At 36.3% G+C, this 17,813-nt stretch overlaps 1 protein-coding gene across 5 annotated transcripts in view; it reads right to left on the bottom strand.

The window, feature by feature from the left end:
- Positions 1–17,813, bottom strand: part of LOC126826645 (77 kDa echinoderm microtubule-associated protein) — a 59,939-nt gene that overhangs the window by 16,048 nt on the left and 26,078 nt on the right. For 4 of the 5 annotated variants that reach the window (XM_050555607.2, XM_050555608.1, XM_050555610.1 and 1 more), the window contains 3 exons: positions 6,794–7,519; positions 6,147–6,312; positions 2,410–2,568 (listed from right to left, as the gene is read on the bottom strand). In XM_050555607.2, the coding sequence (XP_050411564.1) occupies positions 2,410–2,568; positions 6,147–6,312; positions 6,794–7,519 (1,051 nt within the window). Of the gene's footprint in view, positions 1–2,409; positions 2,569–6,146; positions 6,313–6,793; positions 7,520–16,347; positions 16,470–17,813 lie in introns of those variants that run through there. The other variant, XM_050555611.1, reaches the window with a different exon arrangement.

Below are 17,813 nucleotides of genomic sequence, written 5' to 3'. Positions count from 1 at the left end.
TCGTATATGGGCCACCGTAGAACAGTACCTTATGTTAAATATTGTGTGCTTGTCTTGTTTTATTTCTCCGAAAGAACATAACCACTACAAATTTTCTTCAACCTCATGAAAAACAATAAACGCCTTTGGTCAGCGTTTTGTATATTTAGGTTTTTCGATCTTCTGGTATTCCTGATATATCTTAAATATTTTTAAAAGACGAATTTTACATCAAAGGATTGTGCAATATTCTGACATTGCGCACACATCCGTGACAAGATTTCTGCTCATTTAGATGCATATTGGATAACAGTGGAGTGAGGCCAAAACGGCGGCAATGCTTCGCACGTTTGTTTGTTCGACGTATGTTGGATGAAATGAAAAAAAAATATGCCCAGCGCGAGCTAGTATCAGAAGAACACTGAACTACGTAAACAATTCGTAGTTGACAATTTAATATTCATTTAACAGATAAAAGCCCTCATCAACTTCGAAGTATTGTGACCGATCATTATCGATAAAGCGTTCTGTCATATTCCGTATTTTAATGTTATCGGTAGGTAGAACCAACCATCGTATATTGAAATAGAAACTAACAAGAATTATATCACCCGGGAACAAATTTTGATAACTTTCGTTACTTATGGATCTTGCCAATTGCAAATTGTCTCATTTGCTGAGCCAGCGTCAACGTTATACGACTTAATGGCTGGCAGTTACACTGTTAAAAATGGGTGTAATTAAAAACTACAAGCAGTGTTAATTAAGTGTAAACTTTACACCACAGCAAGCTTTGTTTAAATGTAATACCTTTCCAAGGGTAACCGACTAAAAGAACTACACCTAACAAGTGTAACCGATATTCATGACTACTGAACACCTGAATAGGTGTAATTGTGGCGTGTTTTGGATAAGCTACACCACTACATCTGTTATACTCCATTTACACCAAAGGGTGTAACTATTATTGGGGAATAAATCATAGAACAGCGTTAATTTTACAGCGTTTATTGGGTTGCAAAAGTGTAATCGATATTCTTGAGTACTGAACACCAGGATAGGTGTAATTGTAGCCGCTAATGGGTGTTTGCGTTGAGCTATCCCTATACAAGCGTTACATTGCATTTACACCAACAGGTGTAATTATTTTAGGGAAACATTCCTACGAATAAGATGCGTTACAAAAGTATTTGTGTACTCCAATTTAAATGGTTTTTTTTTTTTGTAAAATATGGCTTTAATTGCACTAGTAACACAACTATAACTCATTTTTGAGTGTTTACTCATAACGAGTAAAGTATAGATTATTTTAGCTTGTATACACTTAAAGACGTGTAAATGTTCCAAAATATTACCAAGTACAAAATCTTAATTAATAATTCTTGATTCAGGTGAGGTGCATAAATAAATAAACCACATTATTCAGCCAAGATGTAAGGATACATATTTAGTTCAAGCCAACGACTTCTAAGTTCAGAAAACTTGAAATTGGCTATCGGTCTCCATTGGATATGTGCATTGATTTTTCCTCATGATTTATATTCATTGTAATTTGATGCAGATTGTCTAATTGCCCAACAGCAGTTGAATTTGAATCAGTCTGATGGGTATTTGTCAATTTAATATCATTGTAAAATGAAACACAATAGCCGACGGTCTATATTTAATCTGGATCTGGCTAAACGCCCTATGCTAATTATCATGGAGACCGATAGCCAATTTAAAGTTTTCTGAACTTAGAAGTCGTTGACTTGAAATAAATATCCAACAAAAGAAATTACACCCGTGTTGGTGTAATAATTAAAATGGAAGTGTAATTTACAAACCATCCTTGAGGGGATAATGCTTAATCTACACCCACGGGTGTAAACTATTTATATGTAACATTACACTATCTGAGTGCATCAGGCAGGTTACACTACTGGAAGTGGCAACTAGTTTACATCTGAATTGGTGTAATGTTCTATACTAGTTGGGTGTTATCGGTTTACACCACTAAAGGCTAGGAGTTACCCCTATTTAGGTGGCAACAACTAGTACCCGAATTGGTGTAAACTTCCTTATTATTTTGAACTGTGTAGGTGGACAAAGTTTCTACGTAAAATCTCCACTAGTATCAACCTAACTGCCAGCCATTTAATTGTATAATTTACAGGAACTGAATTTCGGTGTGGAGAGGTTCTCCACCAGAAAAAAAGTTGCTTTTGAATCCGTTTTTCTGGGGCTACCATTTCCCATTGCCAATGTATATTTTGGCATTGCCATTAACATTGTTCACGACCCCCGAAAGGCTTTCTGGGGAACAAATATTTATCAATCTAATAGACAATAAAAGTATAAAGCCTTTCCTGAAAAATAAAACAAATATACAAATATTAACGTAAGCCACAACGAAAATATAACCTAATAGAGGACGAATAATGAATTTACCCCTTGCTTTGCCCTTAACTGGGATTCTCGTCGTATCTGTCCATCTTTTCTCTTTAAAGGATCCCTTTTTTCGTGAACCATCTACACCGTTTGATGCAGCTGTAAAATTGTTCTGTGATGTATTGGTTCTTCTCTCCAGGGTAGGTGTCCTTCCCCCGTCTATTAACACAACCAAGCAAACAGATTAGACATAACATTGGTCTTTGTTGGTTCAAGATATTAACTTTGAAATCGACAATCTGGAATCGTTGCTATTTATTTCAAAAATACTATTTACTCCATAGTCAGTAATCTCGACTATCTAGATATTACTGTTATCATTGGTACATCACTGTATGATAAATAATATCTTTTGTTTGGAATATGCATGAAAATATACAAAAGATATGTTTTGTCTGATTATTGTCAACTTTTGTCGCCAAATAGCAAATTGTATGCCCCAGTCAGTTGTTACATATCAATATCTCTAAGTCTTTAACAAAAGTCATATTTTAATCTTGTTCATTTTCATGTTATATATCCTATTTAGCATATCTAAAGAAACAAACTATAGTTTTCATGTCTAAGCATTCGTTCGGCATGCATGATTTCTTGGATTTGCTGTGACTAATTTTCGTATATATAATAACTATATTTATATACCTGCATGCTGTATCTACTCATGTATTTATGTTTGGTTCGGGAGATACGGTGGCTAGTTAACCAGGAAATCCCCAGGTCAATCCCGATGTCGGCCGAGAACCTTCATCCGAAATTTCCAGAGACAGGGGGCATGGTGTAATACTATAGGGGTTATTTTAGTTCTATGAAAGGTGCTCTGTTTAATATACTCAGCCAAATTAAAAACTTGACACTGATGAATTTCAACAATTTTTTTTTCTGGTAAGTCAAATAAATTTTAAAGTGTTTCTAACGATAGTAAGTAGTAAGAAGCCTTTAGTTTCATAAAATTGTAAAGTCACGTGGATCATGTGACTTTTGAGCATATAAAGATGAAAAACCTGAAAAACACGTGCAAACACAAACTCGTGAGGTCAATCGATGCAAGTTTGCTTAAACTGAACACGCGCACGTAACTTGAACTGGAAAAACAAATTAAAATTGTTATTTTCATCTTTGTTAGAAAATGCCGCGCCTTTCAAATGTAGGACGTCTACGTGCTATAGGTAGGCTCTATGCTGGTCAGTCTGTAGTCACTGTTGCAAGAGCCTTTAATTGTTCACGCCAGACAATAATTAATCTTAGAATGAGAGTGCTTCAAACTGGAAATATTGCCGACCGCCCAAGGGCGGGAGCGCCACGTGTGACGTCACTCCAGGAATATCAAGCAATACGATTACGTCATCTTAGAAACAGATTTGTCACTGCAACCTCCACAAGTAGAGAGATGTTTGGTGGAAGGGTAACTGCACAAACTGTTCGAAATCGCTTGCAGGCTGCTGGTCTTCGAGCTCGGAGGCCCTATAATGGACCAATATTGACACCACTTCATCGCCGTAACCGACTTGTGTGGGCCACAAGACACATAAGATTGCCGACCGCCCAAGGGCGGGAGCGCCACGTGTGACGTCACTCCAGGAAGATCAAGCAATACGATTACGTCATCTTAGAAACAGATTTGTCACTGCAACCTCCACAAGTAGAGAGATGTTTGGTGGAAGGGTAACTGCACAAACTGTTCGAAATCGCTTGCAGGCTGCTGGTCTTCGAGTTCGGAGGCCCTATAATGGACCAATATTGACACCTCTTCATCGCCGTAACCGACTTGTGTGGGCCACAAGACACATAAGATTTACTCAAAGACAATGGAATTCGGTTGTCTTTAGTGACGAATCTCGATTCACTTTGAGATTTGCCGATGGCAGGGCCCGAGTGTACCACAGATGAGGTGAACGTTACGCTCAAGTATGCGTCAGAGAAGTTGACCGATTTGGTGGCGGCAGCGTCATGGTTTGGGTTTTTGTGCACATGGACGTTCTCCTCTTGCTGTTGTCCAAGGGAACTTAAATGCTGTCCAGTACAGGGATCAGATTTGTCAACCTGTTCTTCTTCCGTTTATGCAGAGACATGGGCCTGGACTAACGTTTCAACAAGGCAATGCTCGACCCCATACAGCAATTGCTACCCATAATTTTTAAGAAATGCCGGTGTCCAAGTCCTGGATTGGCCGTCACTTAGCCCCGACCTTAATCCTATTGAACACATCTGGGACGAACTGGGTCGACGTGTTCGTCAGCAAGTGAATCCACCACTGACGTTGCAGGACCTTCAACATGCTCTTGCTGAGCAGTTGCGACGTCTTCCTCAGGTAGTGTTTACTAATGTTCTGAGATCCACGAGAAGACGTTGTGTGACAGCACGAGACGCTAGAGGAGGTCACAACCGTTACTAAACACTTTATTCCGATTGTTCTCCAAGATTGTGAATTTCATTTTGGGGGGTACTGTGACATCACGAACGTTATCAATGTCAAGGACTTTCGGCGAGACGTATTCTTGCTTTCTGTTGATGTCAAGGTCGGCTGTGCACAACATAACACTAAAATAGTTGCCTTAAACCAAATATTAAAAATCTAGTCCCATAAATCCCGAGTGTCAAGTTTTTAATTTGGCTGAGTATATATTGAAGTGGTTAAACGAATAGGTGACAACGAGAAGTAGGTATTGTGCAAGATCCAGCTATCTTAGACTAACTCGCAGACAGTTCCTGAAAGTAGGGTACTATCGCCCAGTCAGCTCGTGCACAGATTAGTCCAATTAAATAGAATAATGTTGACGTAAAACGATGCCTATACTACGAAACACTTAACCCAAAATTGTTATTGTCCAGCCCTAATAGCTGACGCATCTATACTTTCTATATAAGAGACAGCGGGGTTAAATTTCCCTTCAGACATCATTCGGAGTTCCTAGAGGAACACCATACCCACAGCCTCTTCGGCTTAGAGGCTAGGGTGAAGACATCATTTAGAGATCCTAGGAGAGACATCGTTTGGGGTTCCTTAGTGGAACATCATACCCACAATGGCAAGGAAAGGCGTCTAATCGTTCGCATGGTTAAGAAAACCGCATAGGTTCCGTATATAATACCGGGTAGCATGTTTAAGATAACATGCTATTTGAAAATCAAAATAAGAGTATATCCTAGAGCCGGTCCTTACTTATCACAGTATCACAGCCAAACGCGTATCCAAAAATGATTACATTTGCATAAATAATTTATTAATGTAGATATTTCAAAACAAATACTCAATAGTGAAAAAATTAAGACGTTAAACCCCATTTCATTTAATGGGGTTTTTTTGGGGGTTTTTTTGCATCCCTATTACCGCGAAGGTACCGATCTCTTCATTAGCATTACTGTTAAAGTAGGCATACTCAAAGAGCGACTAATTCCAGACTTTCATCATGCATCCACGAAGGGGTGTGGGTTTCGGCTTTTTATAGACCGACTATGTGTCTATTTTTCATGCACAATCTGTAATGTGGCATACTTTTGTGTTTAATAAATTGACTTACTCATTATACATGGAAACCTTCTTTTTCCTGTTGTACAGTATAGCGAAATTAGCTATTATTGAACGCAAAATCTGGATTATTTTATGTGGAAAACAATCAAGATCAGAATTGCAGTTTGTAAAATCAGCATAGTATACTGTATAGGGCATGTATCTAGTTTCTAAACTTTATTAAAATAACTAAAATTCAAATTGTTTTGGTTTTTTTAAAAATACATACTTGTTTGTTTCTTTTTTCCATTTAAAGATTCGTTACTTGAATGCCTATTTGGTAATTGACCTTTCTTTGCCGTTTCCATTTCCATTGGTACCCCCTCCTGGCCCACGGCCAAAAATTCTGTGTGGTTACTCTTTACATATGATTTTAACGCCGAAAAACTTTCAATCTGTAAAAATGATTCAAGCCTTGTAAAATAGCATTTATTAGATTGATTATCTTGCCATGCACTCGAAACGCTTAAAAATATTACATCGAGAATAAAATTCATGTGGATTGAGCATAAATTCGGTTTTCGTTCCCCACGTTAAAGGGGCTAAATCTTTATTCTTTGGCACCTAGAAATTGACACAAATAGGTTGCAACATACGAATGTATATAAACTGATTTACATTCAATCGTTTCTGCTTTTACTGTAATTTCTAATAAGTTATGTTCGGCGATTCTGGGGCTCGATTCGTGAGCCAAGTTTAAAATTTCCATTGTCTTAAATATTGGATACCAGAAGACTATCTTTTCATGGTAAGATAACAATAACAATGTTGATTTAAATTGACCAATAAGTCGTGTTTGCAATGTGAAGACTTTAAGTTAGCGACTTAGCCCCTTTAAACGTGGGCTTATAAAAATAATATTCTGAATATACACACCTTTTCCATGGGTTTTGTCGATGTCCATAAACTCTGCAATGGAGGTTGCTCAATGGTAACCATTTGGGATATGTCTTCAAGCAAGTATTCAAAGTTTCTTTCTGAATGGGGATTGAGTAACATCTTGTATTTACTATCGCGTTTCAGATTGCCTATGATAGTAACAACCATGGGGGCTTTAGGAGCATTATTTGTCGTGGAGTCTGGTTTACTATCCGGACCTTTAAAAAGATGCAGATCATCGTGATTAAGTCGACTGTTCTGCCAATAATTCTCTCTGGATCTACCGTAGCTGACTGATTTATTCAATTTATTAACAGACGATACAATATACGCCTGGCCATTTTCTAGATCCAGTAAAGATTTGACCTCGTTGCCTTGTGGATAACTGAATATATATTTTACACCAGTAGGCGTGGGTATTGTCTCGCTCAGTTCAACCAATAATTTTTCATAATTATGGAAATTCCTCTGATTAATAAGCACTTCTTTTCCTTTAAAGTTAGGGTCGCCATTTCTGAAGAAGATAACTCTCCTGCCTTTCTTGCCTAGACCGTTTTCTTGCTGGTCTTTCGCACCATCTCCTGCTTGTTTGTCTTTCTGACGCAATTCCTCATATCTTCGTTCGTCATTCATTGGTGCTTCAGACGTCGAGTAAATAACTTCACCGCCGTCAAAGCCTCTTTCGTCGTCTTCGTCGTCGCTCAAAATCTGAGATGAACCATTCTAAAAATTAAAAAAAAAATAGTGACGTAAAAACATGAACTACCATTACCCTCAACTTGGCTCAAGTAATACAGAATCTGTTAATTCACTACAATAAAAATATGCAGATGGCGACTTCGCCATAACCTTGGTGACAGCATAACAAATATGTAAACCCAACCGAGCATAACTTTATCGTGAATGTAGCAAAGATAAAAAAATGATGATTTTTCCTCGGTTTTGAAAGCTTATAACAAGTTAATTCACGCGAAGAGTTCAATGTATTAACTTATAAATAATAAGCAGTTCGTCAATAGTTGTTGTTCGTCACGAGAAAAGTTGAAAATGAAAATCAATAATACATGTACATTATCCTATGTTAAATTCATATATAATTATCAATTCCACAAACAAACCTTTAAGTTGTCCCCATGGTATAGTCGCAAGTGTAAAGGTTTTTAAGAAGGCTTTATGGGAATTTTTTCATCCGAGAGAATTATAAAAAGACCAATCCTTGCAAATCTATCAACGGTTTCAATAAATTATAGATATAAAACATGAAACAAATCCCACTTGAACTTTCTTTTGTTAGAAAAAAAACCACCCACTTTTAAATCAGTTATCTTACTATTTCGCAACACTCGATCCTCAACAAGCCGGCCTTATACATCTTTTGTACATTGTTACAAAAGAAAATATGTCCTTTAAAACATCTTAATAACCAATACACATTCCCAAACATCTAAAAGAATGGATTATCATTATATAAAGATTGATTATTGATCGACTATGAACCGAGATTTTAGCGATTGAATTTTCGGCCTAGCCTCGATCATCATTACTAAAGTCGGTAGGATAAAAAACACAGTCTCGATTATCCATTTCGTGATTTAATTATGAATGGAGGTCGAACAGCAAATCGGAACCTAATCCAATAAACATTGCAGACTAGCGATGCCATCGAGAGTTGATTATGGCCTTGATAAGTTAATTGATGTCTAATTAATAATTTAGATAACATTTCAGGCTTAAAGAAAGACCTGTAATAGGCAGGTTTAGCTCTTGCATAATGTATGTTTAAAAGAATCTATAATATAACATTTGAAATGAAATGAAATGGGGTTTAACGTCCTACTGTTCTGCTCCTGTACCGGGCTATTGGAGACGGGCATACGCCATATAGTGCGCTATGAGGGAATTTTGCCCGGGCAGAGGCACTATGGCCTACTCTTACATCGAATGCAGACTGCCAATGCATCTTTTTCGTGCACGCCAATGTATACACAGGACCTCGGTTTTTCGTCACATCCGAACGACTAGACAACTGTCCACCGTGGCTCCCAATATAACATTTAATATAGCTTTTAATTCAAGGACAAAAAAATTGAATTATTTAAAGAAATTTATCAAAATTTTTAATTAACTTTAGGCGCCTCTTCTAAAATAACATATCAAGTACAACCGATCTTTAGCAGTTGTTTATCAACAAAATCCTATGGACGAATAGACTAAGCTATATCATTCATTTTCTTCTTTCTAACTGAAAATACAGTATTTACTATTATGAACGACTGGACAAAGTAATATTATTATCATTCTTCTTTCTAATAATCTTTTAATGAACACTGAATATATAACATGTATGTATGCTTGATGTAATGGCCAGTAGATCGATTAATGAATGATTATTTGTTAAAGCGTTATGTATGGAATAACACAAAATTAGTCTTCATAGAAATATTTACCCTATTGAACTTATTGCTGGCATCGGCACATGTATTGTATTCGTTTAGGTAATAAGTCTGTGCTGATTTATTTCTGTTGTTTATAATTGTCATATTTTGTTCAGGTTATCAATAACACGAAACATGCATTAAATTAACAAAGTACATTTAGTTAATATTAGATGGAGAAAAATATTCTTTATATTGATTTCTAAATTAATTAAAGTATGTCCTGTCTGGTTATAGTATAAATCGGGGGACGTGGAGAGGAGGAAGGGGATCTCCGATTGGCAATTCAACTTCCCTTTCACCTTGTTTAGGTCTCTAAAAGTTTCAACCTAATTAATTCAGAAGGCTATAAACATTTCCCTTATTTAAACTTAACAAAACAAAAGAGAGAGAGAGAGAGAGAGAGAGAGAGAGAGAGAGAGAGCTGACAAGTGTTCTTTGGATAGTAAATTTGACGATTAAAACGGAAACCGAAGTTCAGATGGCCTTGATGTTTATGGATAGAAATGAACCACCTTTCGCACGTCCACTAGCATGCATTTGAAAAATAGAATGTAATATGGTGGCCATAACTTAAATTAAGATTGATGAATGTTTAATAATATATGGCACAATACGCTTTTTGGTAAGACTACATTTAACTGAAAGTATATTAGTCTGAAATGTTGGGGCATTGTTATGTGTATTAAAAGTACAAACATGACTCGTGGCGAGTGGTGTAGAATTAACGATCTATGAAATCAATGCATTACAAAATATTCGATCTTTAAATTTCATAATTTATTCATAATATCGATTCGATGCAAAATTTGAAGTATTGAAAACGCTATTTCATTCAATGCTATTTCAAAGTTGAAATCCATATTTTTAAATTCATTTTGTCATGTATCTATGAATGAAACATCAGTCCTGACATATTTGAAGCATTTTAATTCGTATGATTACTGGATGAACGCTAATATCTCCTGATTTGAAAACAATTTTGGAAGCCACACTACATGTAAATTAAATATAGATCGTGTTCTTGATTTCACTGACAGTCCCATAACTAGAATTTGAAAGGATGGAAACCCGACTAGCGACATCCTCGGTATCCCCAGTGGCATCGTTCCATTCTACTCCACTAATCCCTGGGTACATTCACGGGGGATACACTTAGTCAGATTATCCGTCCTTGATAATTGTGCTATTTTTATCGGCTAATGAAAATTTTTTCGAGTGGGCGAAAGTTAGTAAGTCGCATTTTAGCATCGTTTTGTGTGCATTTCACTTATTAGACATTATTTTTTTATTTTTATTTATTTATTTTTTTTTTTTTTTGCAACCCTTCTGGTTATCGAGCGTACAAACAATGACGCTAAGACTGGTATGTGAACTGTTTTTGATTGGTTCGTCGAATCAACCTATGTGGCCAATGAAATCAAGCGGGGGATATATCTTTTGAATTCGTGAAAACAACATGAATGGACCCAGGGGTTAGTCGAGTAGCACCGTACGATGATACCACTGGGGATACCGAGGATGGACTAGCAGTTAATTTCAGCACACAAAACAAATTCAAACCATTAGACTTTAAGCTTGGGGGCACCATATGGAAAGGTATCGAACATATTCTTTGAATTACGATAGTGTTTTAACAGCAGTACCTGTACTTTTCTAAAGTGGACCCAATTATCTGTCTTATCTCAAAGAAGCTAAACCTAATATTCAAAAATAAATACACGAATTATAATTAAATATTGTTGGATTTCAATCTTTCCGTGAAAATATGGGATCATAATATCCAATAAGAAACAGCTAACATTCTAAATATTAGTACTGCTTCGTGTACTCAATGGACATAATGGGTTCGAGCTCCTTTTGTAATCAACAACTAAAAGACAACGCGGAAGTAATTAAAAATGGCCGATTCCCAAACAACAAAATAATAATGAACTAAGCAAACACAAACCACTCCTGTTCAGCTTAGACTGTTAGCGTATTTAATGGAACATTTGATTAGCAATTACAATAATATTTTTTTAAAAGTCATTTTATATACTCATATTACAGTAATAATTAAGTGATTTTAGAAACATTTTCATCTATTTTAGTTTTCCAAAGAATAGGGATTATGCCCTTTAAAATAAAGAAACGGGAATACTTTAAACCAGTTAACAATTTTACTGTAACATATACCGGCACTTAAACCAACACAATAACCTCGTTAATAGTAATCGTAAAAAACGCTAAATGATTACATCTATGCGAAAAAAAAACCCGAAAGCTAAAATACAAACTCGCCGTCGAGCAATTACAAACAATTTTAGGCCAAACAATTTTAAATATATTTTAGTGGGCTTTATAGATATATTAATTTGGATTCTACCGTTTTTTTTTTTAATAACATTCAATTCAGCTCTAGTCCCGTTGAAAAGATTTTACAAAAATTAAGCAATGTTTTATATTGATTACCATCGTATTAATGTAACTTCAGATCAATAGCAGATCAATAGATTTACTAAAAACTTTTAGCTTGTCGTTGATAAAGATGGCATTAGTTACTTAAACTTATCTATAGATTCTACATACTATACAAGGTGGTACCTATATATATATTTAATGTTTAACTTGGACTTGAATTCATTAATACCATTATCACCTTTTTGTAATTCCATTGTATATCAGAACTTGGTCAGCTGGACTAAATTAGCATTGCAGGGCTATCGGTATGGTGTAAAACTTTCAAGGTCGTGTCATGGCGGTTATACCACCGTTCAGAGTAATGGTCTATACCTGTACCTGGTTGTGAGTGTCAAGACGAAATCTTGCACGACGTGCATAGGCCTTTAATTTACAGTTATTCCAAAGAATATAATTTTCCTGTTTTCTTTCTTTTTTTTTTACTTCCACGCATTTCCACGCAATAATAAAGGGGTGGAGGTGATTTCGGTCCAGATCCAGGTAGTTCAGCTTTCAAGCGTGTTTTCTCAGCCGTCCATGACAACAATTTACTTGATGATGGTGGCTAGAAACCATTGGGTAGTTCTGAAAGGAGTCGAACCTGTTGGTTTTAGTAATTTATTTTTGTGTAAGTTATATATGTATAATTGAACAGGATCATTCTCTTTCAAATGTAAATAGGACTATAATCTGGCCACTCGCATTATTTTTTTCAGATGTCGATATTTCCAGATCAGCTTTTCGTAGTAAGAAAAGAACTACATACAATCGAATAATAGAAGAATAATTTACGACATGCTCTAATCTTACTTGCCGCAATAGAATACAGTATCGCCGTATTATTCAGTTTGTAGAGATGGCGATTTACAGTAGTTTCCAGGCCAAGCTAGTTTCTCTTACATTGTCATGTTTGGTATCAGTCTTTGTCAGAGGGAGAAGTTTTCATTGTTCCAGCCATCTGCTTCTACCCCTTTAGCGAGTTGAAGACAAGATTAAAACGGGATTGCTCTGTCAAATATAGCCACTATACCGCTCACTGATGAACTACATTGATGCTATTCTTATAATAAACCATTCAAAGTTGAAATTCAATAAAATGACCCCAATATTTCCAGTAACTTGAAAATATACATGGGTAATGTCGAAATCAATTGTGTTATTGAATTAATGATCTGAAAAGGTGGTTTCTGAAACACCAGAAGACCATGCCTGTTGCTCTTGAAACACGTGTTTAACTGTTATTATCATATTCACCAATGTCAAGACAGATCAATTAATTTAACCATCCTATCTAAAATATAAACATTTATTTTATGATCAGGAGTGGAATACCGCGTTTTATCAGTGAAATAAAAGTGTTATTCCACTGGCTAGCGTTGTTTTTACCTAAAATGATTGTAAAATCATAAAATAAATAGAACATTTTGTCGTTTTGTCGTGAATAACATATTTTATTTCATAAGTTTTATAAGTTTTCTTGCTTAGAGATGAAATAAAATATGTTATTCACTCTAAAACGACAAATATCCTCTATGTAATGCAATCCGCGACGAGAAGGCACATTAATGAGTGGAAACAACACCGTATAATTATGGTCAATAGTTCCTGCTGATGACATGATCTGGTAAGCCATCAAGAAGCCTATAAATAGTCCCATGGACTTATATAGCCCAGATAAACTGCTTTGACGGCGATTTCCAAGCAGCTGAATATTTCACCTTAAAATTTTAGCGTTAACGTCACCATCACCATTAACTCATTTTATATTTTTTTTATATTTGTAGATGTACCACTCTCATGTTATGCAATCTTATCTGTAACTCGCTAATTTGTGGTCAGCCGTAAAAATAACAAGCGCTTGCCATGCAAGATACGGCCACATTTTGCAAGAGATGGACATAGAACAAGCTAAAAAAAAACGGCGATTTTCGTACAATCAGGGGCCATAATCCAGGAAGTTATGGTCTGACATGCGCGAATATCCATGAAGTTACGGTCCGATACATGCCAATATCGAAAAGAACCAAGATCTTTTGGAGATAAACCTATATTTCAAGTTTCGTCAAAATTGGATAAAAATTGTGACCTGTTGAGTGTCTACAAACAAATTGTGGACGGATGGGCAACAATACATGTATAAGTCTACATGAAAATGTGGGTGTATAAAAACACCCTAAAGGGCGTGTGGCCCTGTTCTTTAGAACCTTGGAATAGACGAAACTGTGTCTATAAACACATATTAAAGTAATATGAATGTATGTAACGTGGTTTATTTTTAATTTTTAAAAATATTATTGTGATTTCTAATCAATTATGTTCGGTGAAATACGCGAAATGAATGGAGTTTAACATCCCACTGTTCTGCTCCGAATGAAGACGGGCATACGCCATGTGCAGTGTGCTATGAGGCAAATTTTGCCCGGACAGCGGCGCTATGGTCTCCCCTTATTTCGAATTCCAACTGTCACGCCAATACGTACATGGGACATCGGTTTTTCGTCCCATCCGAACGACTAATGAAATACGCGAACAGTCCAAATTCAACAACAGTCTTTTTATTATTAATATGTCGTTTGTGAATCAGCCATTATTAATTACTTCCGCACTGTCTTGTAGGATATGTTTTTCTTTGTTCATTACAAATGTCGTCCGAAACCACAGAGTACATGACTCGTGTACTGATTTTAAATGTTCGTTGTGTCTGAGATATTTCTATTAGGATTCCATATTTTAACGGCAAGATAACAACATGGACCAATATTTAATTCGTGTTTTTAATTTAGAATATTATGGGTTATATAGAGTTAGATGGTTTGGCTCCTTTAAAACAGATACGTGAACCAGCAGAATCTGGAGGTCATATTTATAATCAATCCTAACAACAGGCCTAAACATTCCATTTTTTTATGCGATGAAATCATTTCACAGTGATCAAATGTAATGTAAAAAATGATAAGAATCTATCAACAAATCATAAAGCACTAGACATCATTGATAATAATTAAATTAAGTACAATATCGATTTTGTATACCTATGTTTTTAAGATTATCTATCTATACTGTCGTTTGTCTGTCTGTCTGTCTGTTCGGGGTTGGTGGCTACACTAGGTCTGCCCCGAGTCTGAAATTTGGGGCATAGGGGTAGCTCGGACCGGGGAGTAACATAAGCCAGGTGGCGTTAGTCTACCACTTCCGGTTTCGGAGTTATGACCCCCGAGCGAAGTCTGTCTGTTCGGGGTTGGCGGCTACATCTGCCCGGAGTCTGAAATTTGGGGTATAGGGGTAGCTCGGACCGGGAATTACCATAGGCCAGGTGGCGTTAGTCTACCCAGTGCCGGATTAAGGCTCTGCTGGCCCTAAGGCACATTTTGATAGGTGGCCTCATTGACAAAAGGAATTAAGTTAAATTTTGCAACAGAAAATTTATTAAACGCGTAGATGAAGAAGGATGCAATTTATTTACATAAAAATAAAGGCAAGCATTTTTGTCACCACCTGATAATTATCAAAAAGTTTTACTTTATTATTTTCTAACCTGGATTTTTGGCTGGCCCTAAGGCACGTGCCTTATTTGCCTTATGGTTAATCCAGCGCTGAGTCTACCACTTCCGGTTTCTGAGTTATGACCCCCGAGCGAAGCCGGTCTGCTCGGGGTTGGCGGCTACACTAGGTCTGCCCCGAGTCTGAAATTTGGGGTATAGGGGTAGCTCGTACCTGGGAGTAACATAGGCCAGGTGGCGTTAGTCTACCACTTCCGGTTTCGGAGTTATGACCCCCGAGCGAAGTCTGTCTGTTCGGGGTTGGCGGCTACACTAGGTCTGCCCCGAGTCTGTAATTTGGGGTATAGGGGTAGCTCGGATCGTGGAGTAACATAGGCCAGGTGGCGTTAGTCTACCACTTACGGTTTCGGAGTTATGACCCCCGAGCGAAGCCGGGTATCCTGCTAGTTAAATAATAATATAGTGCCATTGATCAGAAAGGGCGATTGTTCGTACTAATAACAGACAAGAACTTTTGTTATGTCAAAAGCGCCGAAAGTATTGCAAAAACGTGACCCACGTTATACATATTCTACACATCATATGCAAAGTAATGGATAATTAAAATTTTTCAAAAAAAAAAAACCAAAGACAAAACTAAATGTGTGATAGATATGCCGTAATATGTAACTCATAAAAAGATAGACACATATCAGTGTCTCGATAAAACGATCGCCATAAACAGCAATCTATCTGGAATTTTATTACCCTAATGATTCACACCAAACTTGAAAGAACTTGTTAAAAACCTAAGTAACTATCGCGTTCACAAGGTTTTCGGAAAAGGGAAGAAACTCCCGGAAAGGAGGTACACGGAGCGTTGAATATCCACAGGGTTATTTCTCTTGTGAGCCCAATACATCACACCAAATTTGAAAACAAAATGGGAAAAGGGGCGTGGGGCATAATAATTTCTGGAAAGGAATGTTGCGGAACGCTGAATATCGATTGCGTTCGTCCTCTCGTGACCTCAATGCTTCATACCAAATTTGAACGAATTTCAAGAAACCATAATTTTGTCATTTTTTGATGAAAGCATATCTTATAACATATCTTTTCTTTCCGGTGATTGGTTGAATCGGGAGATGAGGGATGTTACATGTATTAAAGGGATGGATTCAGAGTTTGAACTTACCCCAGAGCTAATACTTGGAATAATTCGAGCTTTGAACATCTTGGGTTTTCTCTCTGATTCTGCTAGTCACCTAAGAGTCCTCAAGGTTGCGACATTAAATCCAGATCAAAGTTATTTAACACAAGATATGGATCAATATGTTACAGATAACAAATAACAAAACAATAACACTGTTTTTTCGTCCACATCTGTTGATCGAAATTCCCAAATGAATTTGAAAAACTCAGATGTAAATCACGCATGGATATCAGCCATATTTAAAAGATTAGATGAGGAAATCCCCTCAACTAAAGATGAAGTAATTTTATAGCGTAACAAATTCCTCGCTGTAGCAATGAGAACGATTAAAAAGTTTTACTTTGTAATGCCCCAGTGACTAAACGTCGCGACCTTAGAAACTCAACTTATCATCATCTCACCGAACTCAAGAGATTATAATTTGCTACATCCATAAATCAATAGCGGTAACTAAGGCCCATTACGGTATACTTAATATCAATGTCAGTTATTATCAATAAAATAACTCCGGTAAATATCAATTTGTAATCTTCCGGGACTCGTAATTTCTTATTCAAGAGTCGCTTTGTGTTTCAGTTAGAAAGTGACGTTTTTCTGTTCAGAACACAATCAAATACTTAACAAATAAAAATGATAAAGTACTGAGGGCGTATGTATAATATTCTGTTGAGATCTTTTAGATATGTCACTAATTACTTATTGATGTGATATCATGGGAGTCCACACATTTGTTTGTTCCTTTTGTCGTGAACCACAGGAAACAAAGAAAAAACATTGATTGACAACACGACTTAAGAGAATCATCCATGGCGGTTGTCAACATCAAATTTCAATAAACCCAGGACTTGAAGCAATAAAAGCATGAAAAGATAGTAATGTTACATGGTTGAGCAAAATTTAAGTTGTTGCATATCATAACATTTGTTTTAGAAATAAAATAAAATCGGATTTAACTTCTTATAAAAGCATGAAAAGCGTGTGGTCTTGTTCAATTATTAAGATAGTAGTGTTACATAGTTGAGAGAAGTTTAAGTTGTTGCAAAACATTTATTTTCGAAAAAAATAAAATCGGATTTAACTTTAGACGAAGATGGACACACACCATACAGTGTTGAACATGGACGTTTCAACCTACTCTTCTAATTGCAACTTCCAAGAGTTATTTGTATACGGGACCTTAGTTTTTCTTCCAATACAAACGACTAGACTATGTACTAGAGTACTAGAGAAGTAGTTATATCCATATATACTTTGCGTTATGTGTTGTTATGAATGGTGTAAACTAGTTGGAGCAGAACTAGGACGTTAAACCCCATATAACTTCTTATTGTGTCGGGGCATTGACATTATGATGACCACTACACAAAAGTTAATTATCAATAATCCCTTAGTATCTACATTTTGACTTTATTGAATTCTCCGGTTACTCAGTTCAATATGGCATCGAT

The sequence above is a fragment of the Patella vulgata genome, chromosome 7, assembly GCF_932274485.2.
Source record: "Patella vulgata chromosome 7, xgPatVulg1.2, whole genome shotgun sequence".
Taxonomy (NCBI): Eukaryota; Metazoa; Mollusca; class Gastropoda; family Patellidae; genus Patella; species Patella vulgata.
Note: the sequence above shows the minus strand (reverse complement) of the source record. Positions and strands in the feature narration are given on the sequence as shown.